The sequence below is a fragment of the Carassius carassius genome, chromosome 11 (genome assembly GCF_963082965.1).
Source record: "Carassius carassius chromosome 11, fCarCar2.1, whole genome shotgun sequence".
NCBI classification, from domain to species: Eukaryota; Metazoa; Chordata; class Actinopteri; order Cypriniformes; family Cyprinidae; genus Carassius; species Carassius carassius.
In genome coordinates, this window is record NC_081765.1 from 25,564,114 (window position 1) to 25,587,552 (window position 23,439).

The window sequence follows — 23,439 nt, forward strand, 5'->3', positions numbered from 1 at the left end:
TCACAGAACATTATCAAACGCAATAAATAATCTGGGATGTGCTTTAACTGACACTATCTATATCTATGTAGATACATCTATACAGTGTATATATGTGAGTGCGTTTTAAATACCATAAATTATAAACTGCTAGCAAAACCAAAATCACGAGTTTGATTCGCAGGGAACATACAGTACTTTATAAAACCAATACTCTGCCATTGTGGATAAAAGCTTTTGCCAAACGGATAATAAACCCAATGGAAAATCAGGTCATTCTTGTTAATCATCTCAGGCCCTCATCCCCACACATCAGTGTTACATGGTTGCCACAGTTACCTGGCTGACAATTGAAACCCTCGCCCACAGCTATTCATTTCAATTGACTATTTGTGAAGCAGACTTTACATAGATACAATATGAGCTAACTAATATGATCCCAGCATCACAGCTCCATTACCATGCCAATGGCACAGCGGACAGATTTGGATGGGAGCGTGTGCTCTCTTTAGCAATAGATGACGTTCACATTATATGAATGTTGGGCCTACAGAGACAAGAAAGTGAATAAAGCATGATATTCCCCTGTGGGAGCCTGGTAACAGATACGGTTCTTCTTTGTGCACCTTGAATGAAAGACAAAACAAAACCTTGTGGGCTGTAATGACTTTTCCTTTTCAATATTCATCTGCAGAGCTTTTACCAATGCTGACATTGATCTAGCTTTATTTCTAACAGCTCAGGGCTGGTCTGACACTCAAGCTAGCGTGACAGTATGAAGATCGCCAGGTTTGACTACAGCCCAGGATCCGGGTGAGCGTGACCTCTCAGTTCAGACTCAGTATCAAAGACGATTTCCAGAAATGTTTAAAAGGGGCCAAGAAGGCAGGCTGTTCTCGATCAACACACTCATCTCATGTGATGTTTGCCACCATCAAAGAATACTTGCTTCTTATTTCCCAGGAAAAAAGCCTGACTGCTTAATGGCTTTCAATCAATTCATCTTTGTGTGAACTGTAGCATACTATCTGCATATTTACAAAAATACCCTTCAAACCGCAAATGCTCCAATTTTTCAATATTTCAAATTCAGAGTGCTAGAAATAATGAAAAATAGCAAGTAAACAATATTAAACAAGCTGATTTAAATATCACTTGATGACCCTGAAAAAAAAACATTATAAAATAATATTATAAATACATATTTATTAAATACATTAATGTAAAAACTATATTAAACAGAAAAAAAACGCTCTAAAACGGATTTCTCAACACCACAATTTGTGGCATCATTCATGTCATTAGAACAAACAGTGCAAGACAGGTTACACATACAGGTTAAATATTTAAATATGTGTAGGCATATATATATATATATATATATATAAAATCCAAAAGCTGATTCTAAGACAACTTTGCTCAAATTTATAAGCAATATGAAGCAAGCATTTCATTAGATTTTAGCCCTTTCACGTTCTAGTAGTACACATTTTTGAATTTGTATTTTTTTGCAGGATTTAATTATTCAAATTAGATTATTTGAATTATTGGAATTGATCTGGGTCTCTGAACTGACCCCTGTCAGTTACGTGATACGATCTAATGCACTAAAGGACAACAGATCCTCTTGCTACATTTAGCCGGCTCAATACACCGTAATGAATTAATGATTTTTATATTTTCATAGTAAATCAAGTGTACAAAGAGCATCATGAGACAATGTCTGAAAGCTGACAAAGATGAAGCGCAGGAATCATTTTTATCTTATTACAACAGCCCTGATCAAAAACAACCAAAACAAATGCATCATATGACTGTACAGTACTGTGAGTCTCTTAGGAGCCATTTAAAAACAAAAGTCAATCAAATTAAAACAAGCACTTTGACTGCATGGACTTCCATGACTGCTAAGATCATAAGAAAATAAAAATAAACATTAAAAAGTTATTTTGATTGATACCAGGTTGGTTATGGCAAAATAATATAAAAATAATGATTTCTTCATTATTTACTCTTCTTCATCTTTCACACAAAAGATGATTTTCTAAAGAAAGTTGAGATCACATTGACATTTTTCACTTCACTTATCTTCATATTACTCCAAAAAATTACAGATTTTTTTAAATATATATACTATAATAAAACAAATGCAAATGATTGGATAATATTAAATAATATTAATTTTTGAATGCACTATCCCTAAAAAAAAAAAAAAAAAAAAGTCCACCCAAAAACTTAAAATTATTATTTCATATTTTATGAGGATGAGGAAATGACAATTTACATTTTGGGTGAACTATCCCACAGATAACTAAAGCACACAAACACCAAGTCTAAATTTAAACCCTCCCTTATACAATATAGCATGCAGAAACCCTTATATTAGTTTTAGATAAAAAGTTTCCATATAGCTGATGGATCTATGGAGTTGCTATATATAAAAGCTCAAATAAAAGGCCTCTCCTGGGTTGGTGGATTAAGGTTAGTTGACTCTGAACAGATGTCCCGGGAATAAAGAGATAACGTCTCGCTAGAGTGACCAGCTTTGGGAAGCACTTTTCATTTGCTTGTGGATGTTTGCGTCGCAAGTGATACAGCACTGTACTTGCACTACTGCTTTATTTTAATATCGCGTAGCATATTTTGCAAATAACTTCGTTGCCCTTTCTGTTGAAATGGGCCTACTTTTTGCTCACTTCATTTGGCTTGCTCTGCTAAATACAGTACAGACCAAAAGTTTGGAGACATTACTATTTTTAATGTTTTTGAAAGGAGTTTCTTCTGTTCATCAAGCCTGCATTTATTTGATCAAAAATACAGAAAAAAACATAATATTGTGAAATATTACTACAACTTAAAATAATAGTTTTCTATTTGAATATACTTTAAAAAAAAAGAATTTATTCCTGTGATGCAAAGCTGAATTTTCAGCATCATTACTCCAGCCTTCAGTGTCACATGTAACATCCAGTCTATCACATGATCATTTAGAAATCATTCTAATATTCTGATTTATTATGAGTGTTGGAAACAGTTCTGCTGTCTAATATATTTGATGAATAAAAGGTTAAAAAGAACTGCATTTATTCAAAATAAAAAAAAATTCTAATAATATATATTCTAATAATATATTTTCTTTACTATCACTTTATCAATTTAACACATCCTTGCTGAATAAAAGTATTGATTTTATTTAAAAAGAAAGAAAAAAAATTACTGACCCCAAATTACTGACCAGTAGTGTATATTGTTATTACAAAATATTTATATTTTAAAAACATAGCTTCTTTTTCTTCTTTTATTCATGAAAGTATCCTAAAAAAGTATCACATATCATCATATCAGAATGATTTCTAAAGGATCATGTGATGATCCTAAAAATTCAGCTTTGCATCACAGAAATAATAGAAATAGAAAAAATTTAAAGTATAATAAATTTAAAAACAATTATTTTAAATTGTAATAATATATCACAATATTAATTTTTTTCTGTATTTTTGATCAAATAAATGCAGGCTTGATGAGCAGAAGAAACTTCTTTCAAAAACATTAAAAATAGTAATGTTTCCAAACTTTTGGTCTGTACTGTATATCTGTAGATGTGTGGTTGCGTGTGTCAACGCGCCCAGTGAGTTCACACACACACACACACACACACACACACACGTGTCGTTTTCTCCTTCTTTCCAAAGCGCTCGGGCAGCTGCACTCCTGAGGCGTCTGTCATTGCTAAGCATCCATCAGCTGCGATATCCATTACAACAAGGAAATTTCAGTAATGGACTGCCATAAAATAAAATAAAAGTTTATTGATCTTTGAAAAGATGTACCTGCATTATTATGCCATTTATCTTTATATTAGTTGAAACTGTTCTTAGAACGACAATATTATCGTTTATCGCGATAATTTCTTGGACAATTTATCGTCCAGCAAAATTTGTTATTGTGACAGGCCTAATTACGACCTCTGGAATATTTCTGCTGGCTATTATGAACGCAGTCTAGGTCTTTTATTAGGTGCTGTTATCTCAGTCAACAAGAAAAATCATCCTCAAAATCACATTTTAATAGTTTATTGTTTAGGAAAAAGAAAAATAACTGTTTTATATACACATTTATATACTGTAAATCAATAATTTATTAATTTATAAAAATATGCAAATATACACTACAGTTCAAAGCCTTAGGGTCACTAAGATGTTTTTTGTGTTTTTGAACGTCTCTTATGCTCAAGTCTGCATTTATTATTACAATGTTTTTATTATTAAAATTGAAATGACTGTTTAAATATATTTTAATCTTAATAGTCACATGATCCTTCAGAAATCATTCTGGTTTGTTGCTTTAAAAAACATTATATTATATTATAATATTAAATTTATGATCTATGCTGGAAACAGTGATGCACAGAAACCGTGACATTTTTATTACATTTCCAGATTTTTTTTCTTTTTTTTTGATGAATAGAAAGTTCAAAAGGCAGCATTAATTTAAATAAGAAATCTTTTGTGACTTTATAAATGTCTTTAGTGCCACTTATGATCAATGCATCCTTGTTGAATAAAGTATTAACTTCTTTAAAAACTTCTTTAACCTCAAACTTTTGAACGGTTGCATATAAATAATTATTTTACAAATATACTAAGCATAATGATTATGCATGCTGTATGCTGATTATTCTCATAGAAGCTGGTGAGAAAAATATTGTGTTGATGGGGACAAAACAATAGTTCTTGCCAGCAATGTTAATGGATTTGTGGCGACCACAACCCTAAGGTCAAATGTAGCTGCTCTCAAATTATATTATATTGGGAGTTAGCAAAGTGTTGACAGGAAAATTAGATTATAAAATGGCAGGAAGTTTAATAAATGGGAGTGAGTAGCTGGTCAGCGATAGCCTTTCTAGGGACATCAGCATGAAAGCCACTACAGCCAAAAAAGAAAAGCCCCTGGATGGAATGTTGGACAAAGTCACACTTCCTGTTATATAACATGGCCCCCTAAATCCATCAAGGGTCACTGCTTGAGAGGTCTGACCTCCTGATCCATCGGCCCTGGAACGCAAACTGATTCTACAACCGCTGAATTATGATATTGGATATAAAGCTGTTGAATAAAACCCTGTCAAATCTGCCTCCCCCCATTCCAATGATTTGTAGAAAATGTACACATTAAACAAATATTTGAAATAAATCAAAAAAGTTAAATATTTTACACATAACTGGAGTGTTTCCTTGTTGAATAAATTATATCAAATTGATTTCAGATTTACAGCATGTGAGCAAATCCACTGAAAATGACCAATACCTTTCCAGCTAATTTCCTTCAACCATAAAAAATAACAGAATTAAAGACATAATTCAAAATATGGATAAAACAGCTACGAAAAATACATACAGAAAATTCCTTCATATTAACATGACACATTGCAGCATATTTTTTACAGACTTTTCTTAGTTGAAGCCACACAGTTAAAACACATCACTGTGTTGTCCTTCATCGCACTGCATAGCTAGAAATGGATATCAGTCCATTTGGAGAGGAAAAAACTATTTTCGGTTTGCTCTGCCACTCACTTAAGGACTAATTAATGGATGTTTAAGCAAGATTAAAGACCTAAACAGCAATCCATGCTTTCTCAGTCACAGAAATGTGACAAAAGGGGATCAGAAATAGTTCAACGTACAAAAACTGAAAATGACATTTTTGCCAAAATGTAATGGAAGATCCCTTACAATTGTTTCAGAGTCTTAATATTCATTTGTAACCGATAAAATAAAATGATATTTTTTTATAAGGCTAATCAAACTAGCTTTTGCCTAGAACGTGACCCCATTGATGAAAAGATCAAATCAGAATTTCATTCATGTTCACTACTGTTTAAATTAGCTGGTGCCGCACAGATAAACTATCAGTTCATTCCTCGAGCAGAACTCCCAGCCTCCTCTTCCCACAATAGTGTGGGTTTCACTCAAGAGCAAAGATTCAAACACAGACACTGTTATATAACTGTCCTCCGTAATTAAACCACTGGGTCATCTAATAACAAACCTATCAATATTCCACTTAGCGAGATATCGCTTGGCTGCACACTTACATAATTCCTCAGACCATGAAGCCTATCTGGAGGGGGCTTTACTGGAAAAGGATAAGAGACAGACCCTCGATTGCAGACAACAACCCAGAGGACCAGGAGTCGCGCGGCGCACTGGCTCACAAAGCCCAGGTTCATGTTGCCCTTTGTAGTCTGCCCTCCATTCGATCATAGAAAAGGGCTGGCAGAGGTATCAAGCCTCAAAATCAAGCCATTAAAACAATGGAGGTCAAAGAGTGTCTGTGCTGTTGTTTGCTAGTAAGCGCTGCTGCTGTACTGAACAGTATCAGGTGGCGGATAACCATCTGTACTCCTATTGATAGTTGCATAAAGTTAAAAAGCTTTGCTCAACTTTGCTTCAGCAACAATAATCACATTGCTGGAAATTTGGTACTTTCTCTGAAAATAAATGTCTTCTGTAAAATAAAACAATCTTAGCATTTATGGCACTTCAGTCACTTTTTTGACAATTTACACATGAAAATAGTTCAGTTTGTCATTGACCTGAGACCCACATGGTTTTAAACTCAAGTCTTCATAAGATTACAGCTGTGTTTAAAGCAGAAGTACAAATCAAAGACCGACATGAGGTGAAACAACAGGCTACACCTAACAGGGCCTCTTGTGACTGTCCAACCAGTCTGGTGCTTTTGAAATTGGCATGTAATCAGTGGGAAAGTGTCTGTAGACGCTCAGAAGAGCTGTCTTGACACATGGATGGTCAGCTGGAGAAAGAGATGAGTGAGTGTTATCTTCTCTAAAAACCACAAGAGGGTGCATCAAACACTTATCAGATTTATAAAACAACACTTATAAACTCTTAGGTTCCAAAACCTAGTTCTCTGTCTATCAGGACAGCACTGAAATCAGTATACACACACACACACACACACACACACACACACATATATATACATACATATATATACATATACAGTGATAGCATACATCCTTGGATGCTACTCCTTCAGTCATTTTCCAATGACTGGAGCTCTCAGCCAGGAGGTTGTGTCATCAGATGGTTACCAACTATCATTGAGTGTTTCGACCCTTAACCATAACATGCTCCTGTTGGCGGGTCAGCAGTGGTGGCCAGCCACTACTCACTTCCTCCTGGCTGCCAGCTCGACTCCTCCCTCCTATTCCAAATCCAACAGGAGGCTCTCTCTGCTGCCTCCCCGAGTCTTTGTACCGCCTTTTTTCTGTCTGATCCTCTCAGTCCAACAGCTGTCAACAGTTTCCAGACTGATTGGGCTGGGAACCCCCTGCATCCCACCTCAACAGGGTACAGCCATGTCTGCCGGCCTTTCTCGCGGCAGATTTGCACCAGCTCCCTGTAATGTTCAGATTTCCTTTCAAATGCCTCTTCACACCCCTCTTCCCATGGTACTGTAAGCCCAACCAGGATGATCTTCTTTCCTGTGTGAGAGAAAAGGACTGCATCTGGTCTCAAGGTAGTGTGGACGAAGTCAGGAAACTGAAGTCTTTTCTTTAGGTCAACCCTAAGCTCCCATGCTTGGGCAGACTGCAGAATGCTTGCACTGATCTTACTGGACCCTGATAGCTTTGAACCCTCCTGGTCCTGAATTTCCTGGTTCTCTCCTGCTCCAAAATATCAGCAAGGATGGTTAAAACTTTGTCATGGCACCATCTGTATCTGCCCTGAGCAAGCGCTGTGCTGCAACCTGTCAAGACATGGGCCATTGTCCCTTTCTGCCCACAGAGCTTGCATAGTGGGTCATCTCTCAGCCCCCATCTGTGGAGGTTCACAGGGGAAGGAAGGGTGTCATAAACGGCCCTCAGTAAAAAGGATATTCGGTATGGCTCCAGCCTCCAGAGATCATTCCATGACACTTTCCGCTTGGGGAGATCCCACCGAGTCCAGGCACCCTGGGATCCAAGTTCCACTGCCTTTGCCCTTCTTCGCTCATCCTCTAGATCCCTTACTTCTGCCTGGATCATGGCTTTTCTTTCCACCAAGTTGGCTTTCCCCCATGAATATACATATACACACACACACACACACACACACACAAATACATACATATATATATACACATTTACATTTATTCATTTAGCAGACGCTTTTATCCAAAGCAACTTACAAATGAGGACAGTGGAAGCAATCAAAAACAACAAAAAGAGCAATGATATATAAGTGCTCTAACAAGTCTCAGATAGGTTAACACAGTACACGTAGCATGGGATTTTAAATAATAAACAAATAAAAATTAAAAAATAAACGATAGAATAAAAAAGAATAGAGCAAGCTAGTGTTAGAGATCTTTTCACATACACACACACACACATATAATTGCATAATAAATGAAAAGAAAATAGAATACAAAAAGATTAGAAAGGTAGGTAGATTTTTTTAAAGAATAGAATTAGAATAGTGAGTGTTAAAGTTAGAGGGTCAAATAAAGATGGAAGAGATGTGTTTTCAGCCGATTCTTGAAGATGGCTAAGGACTCAGCTGCTCGGATTGTGTTGGGGAAGTCATTCCACCAGGAGGGAACATTTAATTTAAAAGTCCGTAAAAGTGACTTTGTGCTTCTTTGGGATGGCACAATCAAGCGATGTTCACTTGCAGAACGCAAGCTTCTAGAGGGCACATAAGTCTGAAGTAACAAATTTAGGTAAATGGGTGCAGAGCCAGTGGTAGTTTTGTAGGCAAACATTAATGCCTTGAATTTTATGCGAGCAGCTATTGGAAGCCAGTGCAAATTAATAAACAGAAGTGACGTGTATTCTTTTTGGCTCATTAAAAATTAATCTTGCTGCCGCGTTCTGAATTATTTGTAAAGGTTTGATAGAATTGGCTGGAAGACCTGCCAAGAGGGCATTGCAATAGTCCAGCCTGGACAGAACAAGAGCTTGAACAAGGAGTTGTGCTGCATGTTTCGAAAGAAAGGGCTTGATCTTCTTGATGTTGAATAAAGCAAATCTGCAGGATCGGACAGTTTTAGCAATGTGGTCTGAGAAAGTCAGCTGATCATCAATCATAACTCCAAGGCTTCTAGCTGTTTTTGAAGGAGTTATGGTTGATGTGCCTAACTTGATGGTGAAATTGTGATGAAACGATGGGTTTGCTGAAATCACAAGCAGTTCTGTCTTGGCAAGGTTGAGTTGAAGGTGATGGTCCATCATCCAGGAAGAAATGTCTGTTAGACAAGCTGAGATGCGAATAGGAACCGTCGGATCATCAGGATGGAATGAGAGGTAGAGTTGAGTGTCATCAGCATAGCAGTGGTATGAAAAGCCATGTTTCTGAATGACAGAACCTAATGATGCCATGTAGACAGAGAAGAGAAGTGGTCCAATAACTGAGCCCTGAGGCACCCCAGTAGTTAGTGTAACAAGGAGTCGGAGGCGTTCGGATCCATATGCAGCATTTATTAAACAGAATGGTCATAGAGGCAGAGATCAGGAATGGCGTCAGGTGTGTCAGGGATAACCAGAATCGTAACCAGAAACAAGCAGAGATCGGGACAGGCAGCGGAGAATCAGAGTCAGAATAAACAGTCCAAAGGTCAAAACACAGGAATAACAAACACAGGGAAAATGCTCGGAAATGTCAGACTGGCTAAACAAGACTTCGCAGTGAGTGAGAGTGAGTGTGCTGTTTTTATGTGTGTGTGTAAATGAGGTGCAGGTGTGGCAAGGAAATTGGCTGATGAATGAGGTGCAGGTGTGGCAGGGTGATTGTGATGCAGTGACTCATGGGTAATGTAGTTCGGGTGTGGTGCAACAGTTTGAGAAGTGCTAGTGTCCAAGTGACAACTGGTGGTGAATGGGTGGAATGGTCCTGACTGGAGTGCCCTCTACTGAAGCTCATGGGCACTCCATCTAATGATCATGACAGTTAGATGTTGTGACTTGGACACCTCACCTCTCCAAGATACTTTGAAGGACCTATCTGATAGGTAGGACTCAAACCATTGAAGTGTGGTTCCTGAGATGCCTTTCGCCAGTAGGGTTGATAGGAGGATCTGGTGGTTAACAGTGTCAAAAGCAGCGGACAGATCAAGCAGGATAAGTACTGAAGATTTGGATTCTGCTCTTGCCAGTCTTAGAGCTTCAACAACTAAGAGCAAGGCCGTCTCAGTTGAATGCCCACTTCTGAAGCCAGATTGCTTGCTGTCAAGGAGGTTGTTGCTTGTAAGAAATGTAGAGACTTGGTTGAACACAGCTCGTTCAAGTGTTTTTGCAATGAAAGGAAGAAGGGAAACTGGTCTGTAGTTCTCTAAAAGAGATGGGTTGAGGTTGGGTTTCTTAAGTAGTGGAGTTATACGTGCCTGTCTAAATGATGAGGGAAAAACACCAGTGTGGAGGGATGTGTTGATGATGTGAGTGAGTGCAGGTACAACTGCAGGAGAAATGGCTTGAAGGAGATGAGATGGAATAGGATCAAGCGGGCAAGTAGTAGGGTGATTAGAAAGGATGAGTTTTGAGACTTCTGCCTCAGAGAGTAAAGAGAAGGATGTAAATAAGTGTATGTTTGCTGGTGATATGAGCTTGACTGATTGTGGTGTGGAAAATTGTGCACTAATGTGTTTAATTTTATTAATGAAAAACGTTGCAAAGTCGTCAGCTATTAGAGATGAAGCAGGAGGTGGAGGAGGAGGACAAAGAAGTGGGGAAAATTTTTTAAAAAGCATGCGAGAGTTAGACGAATTGTTAATTTTGTTATGGTAATATGTCATTTTAGCAGTGGAGACATCAGCAGAGAAGGAAGATGGGAGTGACTGATGCACATTAAGGTCAGTAGTATTTTTGGATTTGCGCCACACCCTTTTAGCAGCTCTAAGCTTAGAACGGTGTTCTCGTAGAACATCAGATAACCAAGGGGCAGAAGGGGTGTTACGGGCTGGTCTGGAAGATACGGAACAAACAGTGTCTAAACAAGATGTAAGAGTGGAGCAGAAAGTATCAGTAGCGCTGTTAGCATCCAAAGATGCAAACAGTTTAGGGGAAGGAAGTGAAGATGAAACCATTGCAGAAAGCCGGGAGGGTGAAAGTGTGCGTAAGTTACGTCGAAAGATGACATGTGGAGGGGTAAGTGATGTGGCAGGGACCATGTTGAGGTTAAGAGTGAGGAGGAAGTGATCTGACGTGTGCAGTGGAGTAGCCAGAACATGATCTATATATATATATATATATATATATATATATATATCTATATATATATATATCTATATATATATATATATATATATATATATATATATATATATATATATATATATATATATCTATATATATATATATATATATATCTATATCTATATATATCTATATCTATATATATATATATATATATATATCTATATATATATATATATATATATATATATATATATATATATATACACACACACACATATATATACACATACTGTTGTGAATTCTTTCCTTTTAAGTTTAAGAGTTGCGATCTGTGTTATATTTCAGTAATGACTTGCGTAAATAACGTAGTGCAGTATTCATAGTATGTACAGTTGTAGCGTGACCGGTTATTCACTGTTGCTTCAGCACGGCAGTCACGCCGCGCGCTCTCACTCAGGTGCAGCGTTTATGTGCAAGGAAAGTGTGTGATAAAGTTACTTCAATATATATTGGTGATTACCTAGATTATTACAGTATACCACAATCGTGTTAACTTTAACAGTGTTTATGATGTTATTGATGTTTAGCGATCTTTTTGAGTGTAATTTGATCCTGTTTAACGAGCGGTTTAGCCCGCTAGCATCGCAGCGTGCATTGTTCATGTTAACAATTTTATTACATTGAAGTGTAACATTTCATGGTGATAATACCTTCCAGCAGCTATTATTACTAACTTCTGTATTAATGATACATTCTCATTTCTATATATGTTTTATATTTCGTTGTTGTAATTTTACTAAGCAGATTATTCTCACAGATATATTGGTGATACATTTCTCAGTTAATATTCTACATATCAGCGCATTTGACAGTTTTTTATTATAGAGTTTGTTATATGTTGAGTTATTGGTAATATGTGAACAATGAGTATTTATATATGTTGTTTTATTTATTTCAGAAACTACCTCAAATACACTAACATGTGTGTTAGGTCACATCTTGTGCAATAAATCATCAAAATGAATATAATGACTCCGACTCCTTGACAAGAGTTCTGCAGCGGTCAATAACTATTAACCAGCATTCAGTGGGGCAATCCCCAACACATACATATATACATACACATATATATATATACACATATATACACACATATATATATATATATATATATATATATATATATATATATATATATATATATATATAATATTATAAAAGATAAAAAAAAGAATACTATAAAATAAATAAATAACATCTGAGATGTAGATGGCTGAGAGAAATGCTCACAAATGTAAATATTACTTTATTATTTTGTACATTTATTTATTTAATTTATTTAAATTTAAATGTAGATATAGCCTACTAATATTTCATGCAATGCAGAAATGTTACATCTAATAATGTGACGGAGTCATGTTGTTAGTTGAGAAACATGCTAATGGCTGCAGATTTTGTGTTTGCATGTGAAGTTTTACTTTCAGTTACCAAGAGGGTAACTGTGTAGGACAGCTCACTGGGTTTTTGGAAAAGCATTAATCTTATAACCTAACTACATACTAACATAATTATAGTAAAAATAATAGCAATGATTACTATGGGCTGGAAAGGCTTTGAAAGTGCTTCGAGATGCAAACACTGACCACCATCTTTCAGGCTATTTGAGGAGTCATTCTTACCTCACATTGTCATGCTTCTGAATATAGATCTTGTGGAACATCATATCCTCTTGTTTGGCATTTATGTCAGCTTTCATCTCCATGGCGACATGTCGAGGAAGCACAGAGAGGAGGAGGCGTTCCTGAAATTGACGACAGTGATAGTAAGGGAAAGACGGGTACAAACAGAGAATAGTGAGAAGAGTGAGAGAACAAGAGAAGAGTGCCATGTGTATCTATCTACTCAATCCATTTTCTCTGCTGAAAGACATGGGTATCATCTTACTGTCAAGAATAGATAAAACTGAAGGAAACTGCAGAAAATGACTTTCATTCTAATTTAGCCTATACCACTTAGTAAAACCACTGTGGTACCAGTGATGCTATCAGACGCTAACAATATGATATTTCAATATATAAATACTGAACAATGTTGCTTATCTAATTACAATCTAATTTTGGTTTATTTTTATTTATTTATATATTTATATGAATTTATACAGTAACTAAAGCAGTACAGTTTTATTAACTGTATAAATTCAAATAAATAAAAAAAAATTTTTTTTTTAAAGAAAGTACCAATACATAAAATTAATTAGTAAACCAAAAAAAAAACAATTAAATCAAAAACAAACATAACATTAATAAATATTCCATATAATACACTAACTGTGGCAGGAAAATAGTTATTTAATACTGGTAAGTCATCTAGAGACCATAGTGTTATTTTCAAAAGGCTTGATAAACAATGTTTGTTGAAAAAATGATGAATGGCCTCTGTGGGCTTCTGTGCTTGCAGAAACTGACATTATTATTATTTTTTACTTTGGTGCCACTATGAATCTCCGTACTGTTCAAGGATGTGGTTCTAATCTCACAAATGAATCAGCACTGCATGTCTCCGTGCACTAGTTTTCTCACGGTTTCAATTCTTTGCTGAAAATCAATGGACATATGAATGGACTCCAGCTGAAAGACTTTCATTCATTTAGCTTCATTCCAAGCAAATCTGAGGCTATTTCCCCACACATATTGGAGTATGAAAGAAAGAAAAAAGGAAACTTTCATGTTCTGTGATCAGTTTGTCGTTTACCAGTTCATAATTCAGTCGTGCAGCCTAATTATGACTGAATGAGAGTGGTAAATGTAAATGTATTTGAAATGCAAATTTTTTTGTATTCACTGCTCTTTTTCACACAGCAGGTTTTTTGTGTGTGTCAATTTTTTTTTTCTGGACAACCTTCTGATGGATTTTACTTTAAAATATGAATTCCTTTCAGATTTCATGCCACTGGCACTTTATTTGAAGGATTGTTTACAATTTCACAGCATAAGCTATAAAGCTGTTTCCCAGGTATAAGTTGTGTGTTTACAGGAAAAAAAATAATAAAATGCAATGTGCTGCAAATTTATTGTTTTATTCTTATTCTTCGTGAAAATATTTTCTGAAAGATTCCTTAAGCTTTGATCGGGATGTTAAACTACTTTAGGAGCCCTAAGGACTGCCATGGTGAAAACATTATTTGAAATCTTGTGAAATTTGCTAGAGTATGGGTCAGTGTTTTGATTGCAGAAGAGTTTGACAAAGGATTACTAACACATAATAAAACAAAACTCCAGGTATATTTTTGATGAGGATCTGACAATGCAAAATGGTTAAAATCTCTAAAAAGTCTATGTTGAATGATAAAGACCCTTTGTTAATAATTTAATTGGAAAAAATGGGCCAAACTAAAATATAAGTACATAAAGATTAATCGATTAATCGTAAAAATAGTCGACAGATTAATCTATTATCAAACTAATCATTAGTTGCAGCCGTACTAATGACTTTGAATGATAGTGTATATTTCTGTGCCTGGAGAATCTTCACACTGAACATTACTTCTTTCAGTCAATTCAAATGTGCTCTCATGATATCTGGTTAACTCACCTGTTGCTGGTTTTCTCTCTGAGAATGCAGGCGGGCTTGAATACATTCTCTGGTCTCCTGGAAGGCTTGTCTCTGTGAGCCTTCTGCTGGGTAGTGTGTGCACACGCCAACTATATTAGTGCAGGAGAAGATCAGGACATTGCACACCAGCTGGAAAAGAAAGCAGAACACGGTATCAAACAACATGGAACTTGACAGCGTACTCTTTCACCTTCAAAGACCCAAACAATGATATTGATAATATATGTGCTGTTGGCTTAAAACAATAGTTCACCCAAAAAATTCTCTCATCATTTATTTAATCCGAACAGCACTGGACCCTATACTGACTTTTAGTGTATGGACTAAAAAAAATGTAGTTATCTCTCAAAATATCTTATTTTGTGTGATTTTAAGAAGCCACGTGTTATCAAATTCATGAATTATGTTTTATTTTCAGTACATTCAATCTCAGAGAACTCCAATAAAGTTTTTATTAGATTACGTCGACAATCATCTGGAGTAGTTTATCTATGATTTACTCAATGGAGTCTGTTGTGCAACCCTGGCATTCTGTAATAAATGTCTGCCAAACTATTTTTATGATACATTTCAGAATGAGAGCTGATGTTTTATATCGTTTTAACACATATTTAGTGAAATGGCTATTATGCGATTGTTTTAAACAAGTGTTGCTATTGTGAATCACTGAGGAGTAAAGGAATAGTTTGCCAGAAAATGAAAATGTGCTGAATTTTGCTAAAATTTCATCACTCTAGGGCTATCCAAGATGTAGAGGAGTTTGTTTCTATATCAAAAAAGACTTGGAGAAATTTAGCATTGCATCACTTGCTCACCAGTGCATCCTCATCAGTAAATGGGTGCCATCAGAATAAGAGCTCAAACAGCTGATTTAAAACATCACAATAATGCACAAATAATCCACACAATCCAGTTGACCAGTTAACATCTTGTGAAGTAAAAAAAACTGTGTTTCTGTAAGAAAGTATGCAAAGATCAAGCAGAGTATAAAAGCGAATAGTCAGAAACCGTTATAAACAAATATGTTGGTAGATTTTAAAGTTAGAGGACACCAGAGAGGACTTTGTCATACAAACATGCAGCTTTTCATATCACAAGATGTTAACTGATGGACTGGAGTTGTGTGTAGGATCTATTTGAACTCTCATTCTGGCGGCACCCATTCACTGTAGAGGATCCACTGGTGAGCAAGTGATGTAATGCTAAATTTCTCCAAATTTGTCCTGATGAAGAAACAAACTCATCTACATCATGGATGGCCTGAGGGTGAGTAACCTTTCAGCAATTTTTTTTGATATTTGGGTAAACAATTCCTTAACTATAAAGCAGGCCCCAAAACCTCAATAGACATTGGGGGGGGGGGGGGGGGGGGATTAGTAATTAGTGGTACATCAATGTTGTTTTTTCCAAGGTTTTTCATAAATTATTGCATTTAGTTACCCCAATCCTGAATATGTGGTTGCATTCTTGCCAACAAATTAATTGGAAACTGTAAGTCAGAAAAGTATCAAGTACACACAGACATGAACATGCCTTATTAGATTTTCTCATTGTAATGTCCAAGATGAGTTAGTGATTCTAATAAGACAAAGCAAATCCAGGAAGTCTGGAAACTTAAAATAGAGTGCATGATAAAGACTAGCCAAACAACTTGAAGCGGTCCAGTTTCAACGCGTTTCGATTTATCTGGGTTAACCTCCCTCTCTTCCAACATGTGGGGTCAGGAACAGGGCGTCTTTACTCCTTCTAACACTAGTATCTGTGGCAGCGAGACGCATTCCCATAATATCTTTGTTTGAACTGGACTGAACTTCAGCAGACATATCTCTGCCATGACCTCAGGGTTCAAAACACAGACGCACCAGACGCTTGCCCTTAATATGGATTGTGTTAACATAACTTTGCTTTTCTTTTGCTTTATTCCTCTATAATTGGTCAGATATGATGGTCTAAATAACAATCACTCTATTTTTACTCTTTACTGTGTATCTTTGCTTAAATGGCTAGTAAAAAAGATTGTATTATTCAGTGATTAAGGTCCAAAAAGGACCAATAATAGTTGAATTTTAGAAAAAAAATTCCTAGTGTACAAATGTCAATATACAAAAACAAAAAAACATGATGTTTCAATACGTCCAATAAAAGATGCAGCTTTTGGAGCTGTCAAATGCTGCCAAACATTTTTAGTGTGGAAGGATAGAAGGTCAATGTAATGACATTATCAGGGCAAGCTTAATACTCTTCTGCTTTTAGTGTTTATGAAAACACTACTAACATCTAATGAGAAACCAGTACAGTCAAGTTTCATTAAATGTCCTTTTGTGCCTAACATCATAGAAAATGGAAAAAACTTTGGGTACCCAGAGTGGATAAGGGTAATCAATAATGACTACAGTCTGCGTGCGCAAAAACAAGCCACCTGGACTTGGCATCACACTTAAGGAAGCATCACACAGAAGAAACTCATTAAAAAACTCAGTTCAACCACTTTTTGTGAGTATCACACCAAATAGAATTCACTATTGAATGATTTTCCCCTCCTCCGGGGCTCACATTTAAATATGATCCATCATGCCATCTTTTACTTCATTGATGATAAAATGCCACTGAATGAGTCATTAATAAGAATATGCAGAATGGTCAAGGATATTATTATTATTTTTTTTTTTTTCTGCCAATAACTTATAAATGGCCAATATTGAAATTAAGTACTACTTTGCCTAAATAAATTACAAATAAAACACTAACTGCTAGAATCAATGATTTTTAATGCTACAAAATATTCATGTTGGATATGCTAAAGATTACATTTAGCGTTATTAAATGAGTATATTTAACAATCCACTTTAAATGAGCTGTAGAAATTTTAAATGTAATCTTAAATGCCTAATATTTACAATAAATAAATAAATACTACAAAGATGTGTTGATACCTGATATGGTACTGATTTGTGTACACACTGAAAAGCGCTGCATTAAGAACTGTTCAGAACTATATTTCAATTTTGGTGAACGGTCCATTTATAGTGAGCTAATACTATCCAGTAAAGCAATGTAAAAATCACAAGAGAACTCATGAAAAAGACAGAGGAGTGAAAAGAGGCTGAAAGCAAAGTGCGAGAGACTACGGGTTGTGTCGTTTATACTAATGTGACTGATGCCTACAAAGTCACACCTCTCCCCCATCTGGGTCAGTCTGACCACCTCTCTTTGTTCCTGCTCCCCAAGTATACCCCGGTTATCAAATGTGTGCAACCTACAATAAGGACTGTTAAAATCTGGCTGGAAGGTGCTGACTCCACTCTTCAACATCAATTCCAGCACACAGACTGGAGTGAGTTTGCTGCCCAGGCCACCACAAACTTTCAGATCAACATTGACAATTACACCAACTCTGTCCTGGAGCACATCAACAGATGTGTGAGCAGAGTGACCACGCACAAAAAAATTAAAAATGTCCCAATCAGAACCCCTGGATGAACAGAGAGTTCGCCTCCTGCTCAAAGCAAGAGATGCAGCCTTCAAGTCTGGAGACCGGGAGGCTTACAGCTCAGCCAGAGCCAACCTGAGGAAGGGTATCTGCCGGGCCAAACTCAAACATAAACAGAGGATTGAAAAACACTTCAATTCTTCAGACCCCCGGCGTATGTGGCAAGGCATACAATCGATCACAGATTACAAACCACCTAACTCTGTGCCCCCCTCCAGCTCTGCCTCCCTCCCAGACGAGCTCAATCACTTTTATGCTCGTTTTGATCAAAATAATAAGGAGATCTCACTCAAAGCTGAGCATCAACCCAGTGAACTGCCTTTCACACTCTCCACATCAGATGTTTACTCCACTCTGCGTAAAGTGAATGGACGGAAAGCAGCTGGCCCTGACGGAATACCTGGTCGTGTGCTTAAAGCCTGTGCGGAGCAGCTGGCTGAGGTCTTCACGGACATTTTCAATCTGTCCCTGGCCCAAACAACGGTCCCCACTTGCTTCAAATCCTCCACCATCGTGCCTGTACCGAAGCACTCCACTGCCTCGGTCCCTAACGACTTCCGTCCTGTTGCACTCACCCCCATCATTGCCAAGTGCTTTGAGAAACTGGTTGCATCCCACTTAAAATCCTGTCTCCCTGCTACATTAGACCCATTCCAATTTGCCTATCGCAACAATAGGTCAACAGAGAACGCCATCTCAACGGCACTTCACTCTGCCCTCACCCAGCTGGACAGTCAGAACACACATGTGAGATTGCGGTTCATAGATTTCAGTTCTGCATTTAATACGGTAATCCCCTCCAAGCTGATCTCCAAGCTCAGCCATCTTGGAATCAGCACACCCATCTGCAACTGCATTCTACATTTTCTGACTAACAGACCTCAGTCTGTTAAGTTAGATAACCTCTCCTCCTCCATCATCACCCTGAACACTGGAGTGCCCCAAGGCTGCGTACTTAGCCCTCTCCTGTACTCCCTATTCACCCATGACTGTGTTCCTGTTTATGGCTCCAACTCTATAATCAAATTTGCAGATGACACCATGGTGGTAGGTCTGATCAAGGATGACGATGAGTCAGCCTACAGGGATGAGGTGCAGCACCTGGCTGTGTGGTGTGCCACCAACAACCTGGAACTAAACACCCAGAAGACTAAGGAGATCATTGTGGACTTCAGGCGGACTAGGAATCATGAACACACACCCATCTACATCAACAGAGCTGTAGTGGAGCGTGTGTCGAGTTTCAAGTTCCTTGGCATCCACATCTCAGATGACCTCACCTGGTCCCTAAACACCTCCACCCTGGTCAAAAAGGCACAGCAGCGCCTTTACTTCTTATGGAGCCTTAAGAAAGTTCACCTCAGTCCCAGCCAGGATCCTTGCTGAATTCTACAGTGTACCATTGAGAGCACACTCACAAACTGCATCTCAGTATGGTACAGCAATTGCTCTGCATCTGACCGCAAAGCACTCCAGCGGGTGGTGAAAACTGCTCAACCGATCACCGGCACCCAGTTAACTTCCTTCGAGAACATTTATCAGGCATCATCAAGGATGCCTCTCATCCTAACCATGGACTTTTCACCCTCCTTCCATCTTGCAGACGTTACAGGAGCCTACGCTCTCGAACTAGTAGGCTCAGGAAGAGCTTCTTCCCCGAGGCTGTGACACTTCTGAACTCCACACCACCAATCTAACCTGCACCTGCTCTTTTACTGCACTGGTCACAGTACTTTACATACATTATTTGCACTATTCATATTTTGCACAGACTGCACAAGGTTAAAGCTATTACACTATAAACTGTCTAAAGTTGTTACTGTACAAGCACAGTAAACTTTCTACAAAAAATATCATTGCACTACTGTTTTTTTGCATATAATACATTGTTCAACAATACTTTTGCACACTCATCCAACTGTATTTATTACCACTGTTCTCACGTTCCTGCTATTCATAATGTATATATAATCCTTCATTGCTCTGTTCATAATGTACATACAATCCCTACATTGCATTCATATTTATATTCTATATATACTCTGATCAATATTGTATATAGCAACTCCACTGTACATTCTGTATATCATAGCTTTACTTACTCTGCACTTTTATGTATATAAAACACTATTCTTGCACTTCTGGTTAGATGCTAACTGCATTTCATTAGCTCTGTACTTGTACTCTGCATAATGACAATAAAGTTGAATCTAATCTAATCTAATATAAATAAACACATCTAGATCTCCATTTCTTCCATGCATGTTGATCCCTCAGCCATTGCAGCATCAAGACTAAGAGAGTCCATCACAAACAGATGAGTGTCTTTTCATTTCACCTCAGTTATGGTCTGCTGATTGAATAGGTGATATTAGGCTACAACATTATCTGGGACCAGCAGCTGCAGTGTTGCGTGTCTGCTGCATTGAGCACAGGAGCTTTGGGCCAGTTGTGCATTAACTCAACCAGAGGCATGGAAACGCACACACGTGCTGCAATGCAAATATTCCTGAGTAATGATCCTCTCTATTAATACACACTCTTTTTACGTTCCATAATGTCCTTACTAGGAAGTTGGCGGAATAACTCGGCCACTGAGTAGGAGGGGATACATAATAGTGCTTCTCAGGCGCAGGAATGCGGGGGTTCCTACTGCCATTGGGGGGGGGGGGGATTCTTATAGCAGGATTCTGAAATGGTAGTCTTGCAGGTCAGTGTGAAAAAGATCAGCAAAGGTTCAAAATACTTGGGTGATGATATATGTTTTGATTCTTATGTTTTACTTAGTCTCAAGTTTGACTTTTGGCTTAAAGTCTACACTTGCTCAGATAATTAAAAACCACCTGACTGTGAAGTAAAGCGATCAACCACAGTCTGAGTATCTTTCAATGAGTTGAGCCTGGCAAATGTTATAACAACTACAGTAGTACTCCAACTAGTTATCGGCAAACTAATGACCGTTTACATGGAGAGGAAAAAATGAATCCCAGGAAGATGCACTGTAAGAAATCTAACAGACTATTTTAAAGACTGACTGAATGATCTAATGTAGAAAAAGTTGACATTACAAATGTTATTGTTTGGGCTAAAAGGTCATGCCAAAAGTGAGTGTTTTACATTAATAATGTGCAATATTAATACTAATTTTAATTAAAAATGGTACCTTATTGAACTCGGATACTTGAGTATAAATTATGATTACTTCTTAGTTTATGTAAACTATTTGACTATGTTCACTGAAAGCACACATTTTTTCACAAGTTGAGTAAACTCAAAGTCTTGAAGCTAGTAGACTCGCGTAGTCAGACCTTCAGGCTGAAGGTCTGGAATTCATGGCAGCTTTCATTGGCCAAGGTCCGCCCATGAGGCCATTTTGACTGAAATGTTTAACAACCAATCACAGTTTGTTTCATTCTTCATCACGTTTTGAGGCGTGGAAATGTCGCCACAATAACAGACCAGTGTGTAAAATTCTCGGACGTATTTTAAAGATTCTATGCCGCAAATTTTAAATATTTCACATACTTTTGAAAATCTACCGTTTAGTTGGCCCTGATAAACGCTGTTCATCACATTCTTTCTACTTTCATGAGGGGGTTTGGCGACACACGCGGAAATCCTGTAGAATTCAACCAATCCGATAACGACGTTAGCGTTTCCACTTTTGTGTTTCATATGCATCAGACGTTTAGCCAACAGTCCATGGGTGTGACGTCTGAGGCGGAGACTACGAAGCTAGTTGCTTTAAGTTGTGAGTTTTCTCAACTTCTGATTTTTTTGATGCAGAGAAACAGATTAATTCATGCTATTTTTTTTTACTTAATATGCTCTAAAAAATTACTGTATTAAGCCATATACACTACTTTTATCATATCGTCCTTCACAGTAAATTTCAAAGGCAATGGCATGTTTAAAAATGTTTTAGCGGAAAAAATATAGGATAATATATGGCATTATTTATTACTGGTGAATAATATTCTGTACATATAGTGAACAATATAAATATAAACTATTATATATTAGTTATTTAATCTTATATATAATATATATATATATATATATATATATATATATATATATATATATACACACAGGGTCTGAAATTAACACCTGACAACGCGCCAAATGCGGGTAAATTTTGAAATCTGCGGGTAAAACTGTCAATCTACCTGCCACATTGGCGGGTAGCCAATGAGAATTGAGTGATTCATTAGTTGTTATTTTTTGCATCTGTTGTTTTTTTTAAGTCCGCCATTTCGTTGGATTTTAGCTCAAAATGTGGCAGCACATTACTGGGGTAAAGAGGCCAGCTGAAACGAACAACCAACAAAAAGATGAGGATGAGTCAAAGAAAAGTAAAAGACGACGTTTTAATTCAAAGTGGACAATTGGCGACAATGGCAAGGTTCGTGAGTGGCTGATTTATCACAGCAGTACAGACGAAATGTACTGCAGTGACTGCCGTATGTATGGCTCAGAGAAAGCGAAGTCAAATCCTTTTGTAATCGGGACTAAAAAATTAAAATTAGAAGCAATTAAGGACCACGAGTCATCAAAAAGCGACCTACACACGATAAGTTGCAAAATAGCAAAGACTGCGCTTCCGGAGGAGACCGTTGCGGTCAAGGCACTGACGTCCATGAAAGCAGCACAGTTTGAGAGGATGCGACTCCTGTTTCAGAACGTTCATGCAATCGGCAAGAAGATGAGGCCCTTCTCTGACTACGTTTGGATGTGCGAGTAAGTATTAAACTGTTGGTGAGATGGTTTGAGATGAGATAAAGCAAAGCTTACGTTGGTTACGGTACAATGACAGTTACACAGATGTGTGTGCGTGTGTATGTTGGGAGTTGGGAACCAGTGAGAATATGTCCGGTAAGTTTACCAGTAATATTAATATTAATTTAGTTCTGCTTATAAGTAATATTAATATTAATTTAGTTCTGCTTATAAGTAATATTAATATTAATTTAGTTCTGCTTAATGGTTCCTGAAGGCTGTAATTAACAGTCTACTGACTAAATCAGCCATCAACGCAGCCGTGTGTGATTTGTTTACATACGAGCTGCGGTAACTTAGGTCTAACTTATATCTGTTGAGTTAGCACGGTGTGTGTGTGTTGTTTACCCGTTTTTCTATCCTGGTGGGGACCTCA

At 37.2% G+C, this 23,439-nt stretch overlaps 1 protein-coding gene across 4 annotated transcripts in view; it reads right to left on the bottom strand.

Annotated features, from left to right (window-relative positions):
- The window catches only part of LOC132153087 (adenylate cyclase type 5-like), an 89,210-nt gene that overhangs the window by 22,358 nt on the left and 43,413 nt on the right, over positions 1-23,439 (bottom strand). For all 4 annotated transcript variants that reach the window (XM_059562274.1, XM_059562273.1, XM_059562276.1 and 1 more), the window contains 2 exons: positions 14,774-14,923; positions 12,862-12,983 (listed from right to left, as the gene is read on the bottom strand). In XM_059562274.1, coding sequence (XP_059418257.1) covers positions 12,862-12,983; positions 14,774-14,923 — 272 coding nt within the window. The remainder of the gene's footprint in view (positions 1-12,861; positions 12,984-14,773; positions 14,924-23,439) is intronic.